The sequence below is a fragment of the Echinops telfairi genome, unplaced genomic scaffold, assembly GCF_000313985.2.
Source record: "Echinops telfairi isolate 266 unplaced genomic scaffold, ASM31398v2 ScPeMD7_7459;HRSCAF=8497, whole genome shotgun sequence".
NCBI classification, from domain to species: Eukaryota; Metazoa; Chordata; class Mammalia; order Afrosoricida; family Tenrecidae; genus Echinops; species Echinops telfairi.
Window position 1 is genome coordinate 5,227,490 of NW_022111359.1, and position 11,404 is coordinate 5,238,893.

General features: G+C 63.3%; 1 protein-coding gene across 3 annotated transcripts in view; it reads right to left on the minus strand.

Moving 5' to 3' along the window:
- The window catches only part of DPP9 (dipeptidyl peptidase 9), a 38,865-nt gene that overhangs the window by 6,725 nt on the left and 20,736 nt on the right, over positions 1–11,404 (minus strand). Inside the window, exons 7-15 of one of the 3 annotated variants that reach the window (XM_004714357.2) lie at positions 9,621–9,749; positions 9,068–9,129; positions 8,606–8,706; positions 5,713–5,890; positions 5,264–5,426; positions 3,220–3,299; positions 1,901–2,053; positions 1,413–1,548; positions 294–458 (exon numbers count right to left, since the gene is read on the minus strand). In XM_004714357.2, the coding sequence (XP_004714414.1) occupies positions 294–458; positions 1,413–1,548; positions 1,901–2,053; positions 3,220–3,299; positions 5,264–5,426; positions 5,713–5,890; positions 8,606–8,706; positions 9,068–9,129; positions 9,621–9,749 (1,167 nt within the window). Of the gene's footprint in view, positions 1–126; positions 459–1,412; positions 1,549–1,900; positions 2,054–3,219; positions 3,300–5,263; positions 5,427–5,712; positions 5,891–8,605; positions 8,707–9,067; positions 9,130–9,620; positions 9,750–11,404 lie in introns of those variants that run through there. The other 2 variants (XM_045300090.1, XM_045300091.1) reach the window with 2 other exon arrangements.

Sequence of the window (11,404 nt, forward strand, 5' to 3'; positions counted from 1 at the left end):
CCCCACCCCACCACAACCCCGGGACCTGACGTGCAGGGGCGGGGCAGAACTTTTTGGGCTGGGGTCATCCTGTGCACTGTGGGCTGCTGAGCAGCCTCCCCACTCAATGCCAGGACCACCCCTCCCCCAGTTATGAGACCCACACGTGCCCCCATGGGGGTCGGATCCAGCCCCCCCAGTGAGAACCCGACTGTCAAATCCTTGGGGAACCGGGCCTGGGCCTCTGTTCTATGTGACCGAGGACAGTAGGGTCCCAGGAAGCTGGGAGCAGAGCCTCGGGGCTCAGCAGCGACTGAGTGGACGCGCACCCACCTGGGGGCCCCCATACACGAATAAGACAGTGGGGTGCTTCCTGCCAGGCTGCACAGAGTGAGGCTTGTAGACCATGCCGTAGAGCGGCACATCAGCGGGCGTGCGGAACTGGAAGATCTCGGGAGGCACGTAGTCCGGGGGGCAGCCTGTGGGAGCAGAGCACAGCTGTGGGTGCCATGGAAGCCACCATCTCTCCCGGTTTCAAACCCAGGGTCCCGGCAGGCGTGGTGACCGGGGCCAGGAGTGGGGCTGGTACCACTGGGCCCACCCTGAGTCTGCAGAGTGGGGCGCTCGGAAGTAGCTAGCCAGGCCCTTCTTCGGAGGCACCTTGGGGTGGGTCCTGAGGGCCCACTGGCGGATCACTGTTCAGCGCCGAACTGTCTGTGCCATCCCACCTGTGTTGAAGGAGCTCTGCTTCCCCGGGGGAGGGGCGTGGGGTTACACGTGGGGTTGCTAACTGCAAGGTCAGCAGTTCAAAACCACCGGCTACTGCTGCTCTGCAGGAGCTGGACAGGGTCCTCTCCTCCGTGGAGAGTCAGAGCCTCCACAGGGGCAGTGCTATGCTGCCCTAGTGGCCCCTCTCAGTCGGAATCTACGTGAGGGCAGGGGTTTGGTCTGGGCTTGGCGTCGTGGTTACGAGTGGGGTGAGCAGCTTGAAGCCAGCAGGGGCGCTGACTCTCATCGAGATCAGGTCGGAGAAACCCACAGGGACAGTGTTAGCCTGTCCTGCAGGCTCTCCACAAGTCGGAGTGGGCGCGACAGCAGGGAGCCTGGCGGGTTCCCTGGTGAGGAGGTCTCCACCCTCTGCTGCCCTTCATCCTCCTTGCTAGGTGGGGGCAGTGGCACACCCTGTGGTGGCAGGCCAGGGATGGGGTGGCCCTGGCCCCCCCGCCTCCTGCTGTGACCCGTGTGTGTCCCGAGGGCTCAGAGGCGCAACTTTGCGGGAGGTTGCCGGGCCTTTCTTCTGAGCTGCTGTGGGATGGGCTTCAACCTCCAGCCCTCTGCTTAGGGGCCGAGCGTGTTTTGTTTGCATCTGACCAGGGTGCCCACCCCCCGAGGCGCGGTCTGCGTGCGGTGGCCGGCCTGGCCGGGGTACTCACTGGCCGCCTCCATCATGCTGGCCCAGAAGCGCGGCTGCTTGTGCAGGGGGTCATCGTCGGGCCCGCCCAGCTTGTACACGTGCACGCACGGCGGGGTGCTCACACTGCTGTAGTGGCTGACAAACATGTCGAAGTGCTGGGGGCGGGGCGGGGAGTGGAAGCTTCAGGGAGGGTGCCAGGGGCTCCTGCACCCTGCTGCCAGTCCACAGAGTACAGGTGTACTCTGGGGAGTCCGGCGCCCTGCCCGGCAGGTGAGGCGGCTGAGGAGCAAGGCTGTCCTGCCTGGGCGCCTCGGAGCCCCGACTACTGCGTGTGGATGAGGGCCAGGACGCCAGGGACACAAGACGGATGACAGGGTAGCCAAAGCGAAGGGCACAAGGACCTGGGACGGACGTGCCGGGACGGACGTGCGATTGGACACAGGGACGTAAGGGCTCGAGGATGTGAGGAGGGGCTCAGCGACAGGTCCTCCCGGGGGCCGAGCCCACCTGGCTCATGGAGCAGCTGTGGGAGAAGCCGGGTGTGGTGAGGCGCACAATCTCGCCAGCAGCCGCGTAGCTGACCACGTAGAGGTGGTGCTCCAGCGGCGTGTCCTTGGTGGCCTGGAAGTATACCAGCTTCGTCTCCTCGTTGACCCAGATCTGCAGGGACGGCACGCCAGGACGTGAGCCCAGAGGGCAGGGTCCCTCTCCCTGCCCCAGGGCTGGGCAGCAGTCTGGGCACCCACGGGGGCTGGCCTGCAGGGCCAGGAGGTGGTTTCCACAAGCTCTTTGGCAGGAGTGGACCTGGAAGCCCACTGGAGGGCCCCAAAGCTTGGGCTTCCTGGGGGTTTGGTGGCCCTGAAACTGTTAGGTAGCCGGATAGGGGCACTCCATGCCCAGGGGTCCCCCTACAGGAAGTTGGAAGCTGATAAAGGCTAAAGGACCCGTGCCAATTCAGGCCCTGGAGCCAGGAAGGCAGTACACCTGGATGGGCCCCAATCTAGGCTAGGGGGGCTAAATCAGCCAGTGGGGTCAACCAACACCGTCGACCACACCTCCCAGCAAAAGGCTCTAAAAAGGCTGGAACCAGAAGACGCCCCCTCTCTCCCTGTTGCTCCTCCAGTCCCTTGCGGCCACACCCCGAGGCCCCTCTCTTTTCCGCCGCTTCTCTGCCTTCCCCACAGCTGCGCCAGTCTCTTGTCTTCCCTCTGAACTCAGGGCGCCACGTGTGGGTGTGCGAAGTCCAGAGGGTGCCGTGTTCTTAACTGTAACACCTGAAACTTGTCCTTTACAAAAGCCCACTTGGATCGCAAACCAGGCTTCGGCGTGAGTTCCCTTGCGTGCCAGGCCAAGGACCGAGGCATGTCTCACCGAGAAAACTGACAAAACCAGGCTGGCAGGAAGCAGGACACAGACTGGGGAGGGTGGCCGGGGCCCACCACGCCCCTAGGGTGGCCAAGAGTGCGGTCAGCCCGTGCCAGCCCCACCCGCTTCCTGAATACCAGTGAGTCCCAGTGGAGTACTGGGCGGGCCAGGTCGGCCACAGGAAGTATGGTCTCCGATGGGCGTGGGACACCTGAGAGCTCAGTGGGGACTCATGAGCCCCTCTGAGACCAGGGCCGGGGGCTCGGTGGAGGCCGGGGCCCATTGAGACCCAGGGGTGTGCAGAAACCAGGGCAAGGCAGGCCCACGCTAGGAGGGGTGCCTGGGAGAGAGGAACACACAGGGGCTCTGAAAGGCCTGTGGAGAAATCGAATGGAGGAGGACGGGTTTCCCACTCCATACCCCGACTTCCTGAAGCCCACGTGGTGGGCCGGTGGTCCTACCTTGGAGCCGTGCCGGGCTAAGACCTCCCACTCGCCGCTGGTCAGGGCAACCTCCTCCTTGACGGCACATTTGAACTCATCTGGAAGGTTGGAAGCAACGGAGGTGAGGGGGGCTCAGGGGGGCAGGGCACTCGGGCCCGTCCCCTGCTGGCTCCAGGGGCCAGCTCAGTGGGCCCCACAGGGGCGCAACCGGGTGGGCACCAGCCCCAGGACTGCGGAGGGAGAGGGCCTGGCAGTTGCCGAGAAGCAACCCTATTCTAGAAGCCGGTGCTGGCCACACCAGGTGCGCCCGGCAGAGCTCCGGGAGCCTGTGTGGTCGGGGTGATGGCACTGTCACGGTGCTCAGCAAGCCCACGGGACGTCCTCACACGGCGCAGGTGCAGGCCGCCGCCTCGCTGGCTTTCTCGGGACAGGGACTCACCCTGGCTGAGGGCACCCCCATCCCCCATGTCGGCTAAAGCCGGCTGAGAAAAAACGCTGGCCTCCGGGAGGACTTCCAGCCCACAAACCCAAGGGGAGGGGTTGACTGAAGAGGGGTTGACACTGCTGCCCCTCAGAATAGCCTCTGCCCCTCCTACTCGGGCAGGCACCCTGACCCGGCCCGGGGGTGGGGGTGGGGTGGGGTGTCGGGGTTCTGGGACAGACGCGGCCCGTCACCACGGTGCATAAGATTGGCTTAGGCTGGAGGGCTGGGGGTCCTCATGGGGACATTACTGGCTGTAACTGTGTGTGGGGGGGTGCTGTCAGCATGAAGCACACAGCACAACCCCCACCCCCACCCCGAGGAGTGGGCCAGAGTCAGCATGCGGGTAGGTGGGTGCGTGAGTGGGGACTATTATTTGGAAAATGTTGAGTTTGGCCCCTGCTCGCATGGTACCCCAGAATAAAGCCCTGCTGGTCAAATGGTATGAACCAGGGGGACCCTCCAGCCCCTGGGGTCTTCCTCCTCCTCACTCAGGGTGTGGATGTCAATGTGGGCAGTGCCCCAGGATGGCAGGGATCAGGTGATCATGGAACGCAGGGTCTCCCGCTAACTCAGGGGTCCTTACCCAGGACTGTGCCCCCAAGGGACACTGGGTCACATCTGGAAGCACGCTTGTCATGGGTGGGGATGAGGGGGCCAGGGGTGCTGCTCAACACGCCCAGTGCCCAGGACACCCACCCATGACAGCGCTGCACCCTCTCCACCCCCTCACAGCCACAGACGCCGCCTCTGTCCTTCCTGGGCCTGCCTCAGGGCCACTGCACGGGCTTTCCCGGGGCCCACTCAGCCCCTGCGCCGTCTCCACCTGGTACAACCCCATGGTCACCGCTGGAACCAGTGCCATCGCTCCTGCGGTAGCTGGAGCACCTGAGTCGCCCAGGGCTCCCACCTGCCTTGGCTGTGCTGCCTGGGCTGCTCGGTCCCCAGAGGATGGGTGGGCCGCTTCTTCTCAAAGGTCCTCACACTGGTTCTCCCCTGCTTTCCCCAGACACCCCCCACCCCTCATGGAACCCCCCCCAGAGTAGGGACTGTCCCTTCCCTTTCTCTGCGTTTCACCAGGCAGCACATAACCACGGGGAAGCTGGGAGAGCTCTCAGCTACCAGTAAAACTTTATTTACAAAACCAAGCAGTGGGCCCGATCTGGCCCCTGGTCAGAGTATGCTGAGCCCCTGGCTTGAGTCAGAGGGGTTACTCAAAGTACCGGGAGTGAGCGAGTGTCTGATGGTGCAGAGGGCGCCCTGGGGCGCGGTGGGGTGAGCTCCCTGCTCAGGACCAGGTCGGCGGGTCTCACCTCCCTCAGAAGAAGGCCCAGAACGTCCTGTCCTCAGCCTGCTCTACCTTGTCACCTGGGGCTGCTCGGAGACAGAATTGGCCCATGGCCCTCAACTTCCTCCTCAGACCCAGGACACCTGGTGGCACTGCAGTCCACCCCTGCGGCTCACCCAAGGCAGGTCCACCAAGCAAGGCCTGGCGATGAGTCCTACTGTCACCTCAGCTTGCCTGTCCCCGCCAGGACGAGGATGCCAGCTGAGGGACCCCTGCCCGCCCCAGCAGCTCACCTTCCGCAGGCTGCAGGGGCTGGGCCCAGTCGTAGCTGCGTGGCTCCATCCGCACGCTGACCCGGTACAGGTGGCAGAAGCCCGTCTTGCACTCGTTGGCACGGATGAAGCAGAGCTCCTGCGAGCCCGGGGCCTGGGGGAACGGGTAGAAGATGTCGTGCACCTGTGCGAGAGGAGAGGGAGGCAGTCAGGGGACAAGGCCGGGCCACCAAGGCAGCCCTATCCAAGGAGGCTGTCAGGACACAGGGCCGAGACCACCAGGCCAGGCTTTACGGGGTGGGGGTGGGGGGTCCATAGGGTGCTAGGGGCCAGGGTCACCAGGCCAGGGAAGGCCGTCAGGGCAGGGAGCTGAGAAGAGGCCCCTCTTCCTCCCTCCTCCTCCTCCACCCAGGCCTGGTCCCGCCCGTGGCCACTGGGGCTGTGCTGGGTGGCCTTGCTCCCGCCCTTACGTTGATCCACACGTCGGTGATCTCCTCGTAGATCACGTAGGGCCGGACGTGCTGGGGGACGGCCCTGGCGAAGGCTGCCTGCTGCTCCTGGTTCTCAGTGGCAGGGACAAACAGGGCCGGGGGCAGGAGGACCAGCTGCAGGCGCTGCTGGGCCCGGTCCAGGAGCATGGCCCAGGCACTGCAGGGGGACGTAGAGGGGGGTGGGGGGTGGGCTCAGTGGCTTCCTTTCCCGACTTGCTCTGTGGCTGGTGCATGGGGACCCGTGTGGCTGAGTGGACTGCCCAGTGGCCAATCTTTAGGGAAGCTGGCCGCTAAGCCTTTCTCCTGACCTTCCCGGGGTGTTAACTACCAGGGCTCCTGCTTCCCGGGGTGTTCTTCGTGGGGGCCAGGAGGCACTTCCTCACTGCGCCACCAGGGCGCCCCTCTGCACCGCTAGACCCTCACGCAGTCACTCATTTCCCGATGCTCCCCTAGTGCCCCTCCGACTCAGGCCTTGCTGATGGGGGCTCAGCGAACGCGGCCCGCTGCTTGATTTTGTAAATAACGCTTTATTGGCATGCAGCCACACCTGCTGATTTCTGAATGGTAACCACGCTGACCCCTGGGGCCTGTGCGGGAGCTGGGATCCCAGAAGGAAAAGGGCCAGTCCCGGCCTCACCTCGGCACCCAGGGCTTCCAGACCCCACCCACACTTGACCAAGTACCGAGCAGGGCAGATCAGGAGTCACCTTACTCCGCAGCGCTGGGTCCCAAGAGCCCCTCCAGGTGTTCTGAAGCCCTGGCGTAGTTTCACACTCCCTGGCCCCTGCCTGACCCAGCCCCTTGGCCCACTGCCGGACCTCCCTCACCTGCCCACACACGGGCAGAGCTGGCTGTCTGCACTTACTCCAGGCGTGGCGCTGTGAGTGACAACGCGGCCCTTCTCCTGTGGTCCAGGAGGCCCAGCGGCACAGTGGGTTACGTGTTGGGCTGCTAACTGCAAGGTCAGTGGTTCGAGTTCACCAGCTGCTCCGTGGGAGAGAGATGAGCCTGGTGGCTCTCTCAGGAGTTACAGTGCCGGAAACTCACAGGGCAGTTCGACCCTGTCCTGTAGGCCGCTAATCACCTTGCGGGCAGGGTTGGTAAGTTTGGTTATGTAAACACAGAGTCTTGGAGACCCGGGGGCCCGCTGTACTCTGACCTGCAGGGTCGCTGCACGTGAGGGTCGCTGGGGCGGCCACAGGTTTGTGGAGACCCGTGGGCCCCTGTGAGCCGGACGGTCCGCAGGATGGCGGGAAAGAAGAGCCAGCTATGTGACGTCCAGGGGAGGATGGGGTGGGACTATGCAAATGAGGTGCTTCCGGCCCACCAAAGACATAAACCCGGATGGAGCCGCTCCTGCGAGTCTCCCGGGTTGTGAGTCTTGGCAGGAGCTGAGTGCCATCTTTTTCCTGGGGAGCGGCTGGCAGACTCGAACTGCTGACCGTGAAGGGAGCGCAGTGCAGCGCGCCACTACCCGCTGTGCCCCCAGGACACCACTGGGAATAGACAAACAAGGCCCACGGCTCCCTGGTCGAAGCACGCGTGACAACGTGCTGGCGTGTGAAATCCCAGGAACCCAACTCCCAGCAGCACAGCAGCCACTACAGACGACAAACTGACAGACACGTGGTGGCTGGCGTGTTGCCGTGACGCGAAACACACCAGCAGGGTCACCCCAAACAAACTGTTTTCGGCGGAACTTTCTCACTAAGAACAGATAACAAAGAAATAGGCTGTCCAGAGGAATCAGCCAACAGAAAACCTTATGAAAAGCAGGGATCCCAGCAGCACCGTGTGTCCCCTGGACCTGGTTCCCTGTGCTGGGATCTCCTGACCCAGCTGGGAGCCAGAGAGCCATAACGCTAGTAAGCGGTGAGGCGCAGAGGCAGAGAAGCGGGAGAAGGCAGAAGGACTTCTGGACCCCCAGAGAGCTGGGCGCCTGCAGGGGGAGGCCTGCTGACAGAGTGGGTGCCTCTGAGCTCTTCCGGGTGAAGTTCAAGAGCTTTGTAACATTTGTCTGAGCAGGGGAGAGACCGGGAGGGCCCAAGAGGCCAGGAGAGGCCTGCTTGTGGACACAGCTCAAAAGCTGTCCTGACTAAAGAACTGTATTCTCAATAGTTCCTGATCCTGAACTGTGATCTGGGACTTCCCTCCCAAACCCAAACTCACTGCCCTTGAGCCAATTCTGACTCACAGCGACCCCACAGGGCAGAGCAGGCCAGCCCCGGGGGTCTCTGCCCTGCAGGTCTTTCTCAAGTTCACGCTCGTGGGGTCCATTCAACTCCTGGCCACTCTGCGGGGGGCAGGGGGCGGGCACCCTGTTGGCTTACGAGACTAAAAATGGAAAGCCCCATCTTTCTCCCGAGAAGCAGCTGCTGGGTTCGAATGGCTGACGCACAAGCCACCAGGGCTCCGTGGTCCTTTCTTACTGAGAGCTTGGTGTGGCCACTGAAGGGACCACTGAAGCCAGCAGAGAAGCACAAAGCCCTGGGAGGGGCGTAGTGATCCGTCCAAAGAGCCCGACCGCGCACCTGGACCACGTGGGCAAGGCTGAGACACAACGTCCCACCTGCCCAGAGAGCAGACGGTAAGCAGGCAGTAAGGAGTAGACTTGCCTTCCTGTGGCAGGTCTGTTTCTGCACCCAGCGTGGGAGAGGTGGTCACAATGCCCCAAAGGCCCCCCCAACCAGACCTTTACCCCATGGCTGTCTTCTGACTGCTGTGGCTTAGGGCTAACTGTGGAAACTCGGGGGGGGGGGGGGTCACCTGGGGGTTTAGTTCAGGGTTTCGTGTGCACCCAGCAGTGTCTCTGTGTCCCTGTGTGCGCACCAACAGAGGGCCCTGTGTCCCCGAGCCACACGCAGCCACTCACTAGGTGCCATCCCGCGTCCAGCCGGCCCTGGCGATGTACTCGGCCTTGGGGAAGAGCGAGCTGAAGGGCTGCACCAGCTGCTTCTCCTGGGCAGAGACGACCTGCGGGGAAAGACCACTGGTCATGACCCGCAGCGCACCTTGTCCACGGGGCCCTGGGCAGTCTGCGCCCTGTGTGGGGGGTGTGGGGGTGGTCTTCGAGGACCTGCCTGAACTTGGCCTGAGGTCTGAGTGCCAGGGTGGGCATTTGTGAGGCCCCAACTCTGGAAGCTGGGCAAGAGGACTGGTCAAAGGTCGAGGGCGGCCACTGCCCTGAGGAGGCCCGAGGACATGTGTGCTGGGGGACCCCATGCCCTCCACGCCCTGCCTGCCTGAGCTCCGCACTGCGTGGTTCCCACACCGAGGTGAACGATGGTCCAGGGGCGCCTGCCTGCTTCCCATGACTGACCCCCAGGACACTCACCTTTCCCTGGCCGTCCGTCTGAAATTCTGCCAGCTTCAGGGCAATCCTGGGGTTCTTGCTGCCTGCAAAGCGAGTGAGCAGGGTGGGCATGTGGCAGGTGTGGCCTGCGTGTGCCAGGGCCTTGCACCTGCCCCAGGGTGTCACCCTGCTGCTCTCTGGTAGCACGCTGCCTAGCTTCCACAGGGGGTGTGGGGAGTCCCTGGCCTTGCTTCAACGGCTCAACACACACAGAGACACACACACACACATAAGGAGGGGGGCGAGTGGAGGAGAGCTGGTGGCGGGGTGGGGGCACTGGACCCTGCTCCGCTGGAGGGCGGCACACTCCCACCGGCAATGGCAGCCCCCGTTCAGAAAATGAACCTGGGGTTTCTGTGAGATCGGGCCACACAGGGTGCAAGCCTCCTGTCTCCTGATGGAGGGCCACCTGTGAGCCAGGTGGGGGTCGTGGGGTGGGGGTGGGGGTGGGTACGAGGCAGAGCTGAGCTGTTGAGGTTCAGTCTGGCTTTTTTCAAGAGGAGGGGCACACACACCCTGCCAGGGGCCCACTGACCGGTCCTGGGGTAGCGATAGGAATCCGTCTTCCTCTCTTCCAGGGCAGGGGAAGGGACGTGGATGACCTCCACCTCGGCCTCATCCACTTCCTCGTACAAGATGCGGAGCGTCTTGAGGCCTTCTGACCCTGGGAGGGGGAGGGGAGCTGCTGAGCACCGGGCCCCTCCCCCCAGTCCTGCCAAGATAAGGACACAGCCAGTCCTGTCTGCACTCAGGCCCCAGTGACCCGTGTGTGTCCAGGGGGACGGAAGGAGCGTGGTTCCCAGCAGGGCGAGGCGCAGGAGGGTGACAGTGAAAACCACCGGTGATCAGGAGCGACAACAGCCTGGGCAGGAGGGGGTCGGACCTGAAGAGTGTCGCCCTCTCTCGGAACAGTTCCCCACACCACACCGTGCCACCCGCAGCGACCCCACAGGACAGGGTGGAACTGCCTGTGTGCGCGCCCGACTGTGGCTCTTCCACCACCGAGCGCTTGGTGGCTGAGAAATGCTGACCTTCTGCAAAGCAGCCCAGGCGTAACCACAGCGCCGCCCAGGCGCCTCTGACCTGCTGCAGCAGGGACGTCCACGACAGCACTGAACGCACCTAGGAGGTGTTCGAATTGGCAAATAACCACTGAGTGCACGTTTCTCGACGTTAGGAAAAAACGAAAAAAGGCAAAGGCAGGCTGGTACTACAGCTGATGCCCAGGGTCAAAATCCACCACCAGGCCTTTCTAAGCCATGTAGGGTTCTTCCTCTGTAGACAGACAGATGGAAGTTTCTTGAAGAAGTCCAGTGGAGCACCTGGGGGCTGGGCCACTTCCTGCCAGCGTTACCCAGGGATCTACAGCTGACCCGGCTGGCCCACGTCATATAGTTCCAAGGGGTCCTTCTGGGGTCATGCTCGGCCCCCGTCCCATCACTTTGTCCCCAGGAAGACCTGGCATGGGCTGCGGTGGCTGACACAGAGCGTGTGACCCCATCAGCACCCCAACCTAACGGTCGGCTCAGGTGCGGATCAAAAGGTGGGAAACTGCTATAGCATCTCACATTCTTAGAGAATCCAGACTTGTGGGGCCTGCAGGGGCTGGAAGGGCCCTCGAGGCTACACTGCAGGCTTTGAATGGGAACCACCCTTGAAGCAGCCGCTTTAAACTGGGCGGCAAGTTCAGCTCTGAGTAACGACAGTCACCCTCCTGCTGCCTTCTCACCAGCATGAAGCCAGACGGACTCAGGGGCTGGAGGCTAAGCGTGTGTGTATGCATATGCACAAGTACGCCAGTCAGGAGAGGGAAGGGGGGGGGACACAGCTGGAGGGATGCCACTAAAGCCAGTGACCTGTGCATGCAGAGAATCGCTGTGACGCGTGGTGGCAGACACAATGACTGTGGGCAGCCCTCTCAGGCCTGGCTTCTGGGGGCTCCCCGATGGGGCCTCAGCCCCTGCACTGGAGGGTGGAGCTCTGCTGGCCGCAGGCCGAAGGCTGGAGGATCACGCTGCCGGGGCACCTAGGAAGGGCGGGCTGGCAACCCACTGCTGGAAAGTCAGCCCCTGCAAGCCCTGGGGAGGGAGCCCAGTTCTGTGACGCAGGGAGGCAGGGCTCTACTGCCACAGGATTTACACACGTCACACTCACGGGGACACAGGACCTGCCATCCCAAGTGTACAACACCCGGGGCTGCCTACGCTTAGCAGGCAGCGTCCTCAACATCACAACCTGCTTCCAATCTCTGTCCCCCTCGGCAGAAACTTCCAGCGCCCACCCTGGCCCCTACGCCCATCTCCGCAGCCACTGGGAACC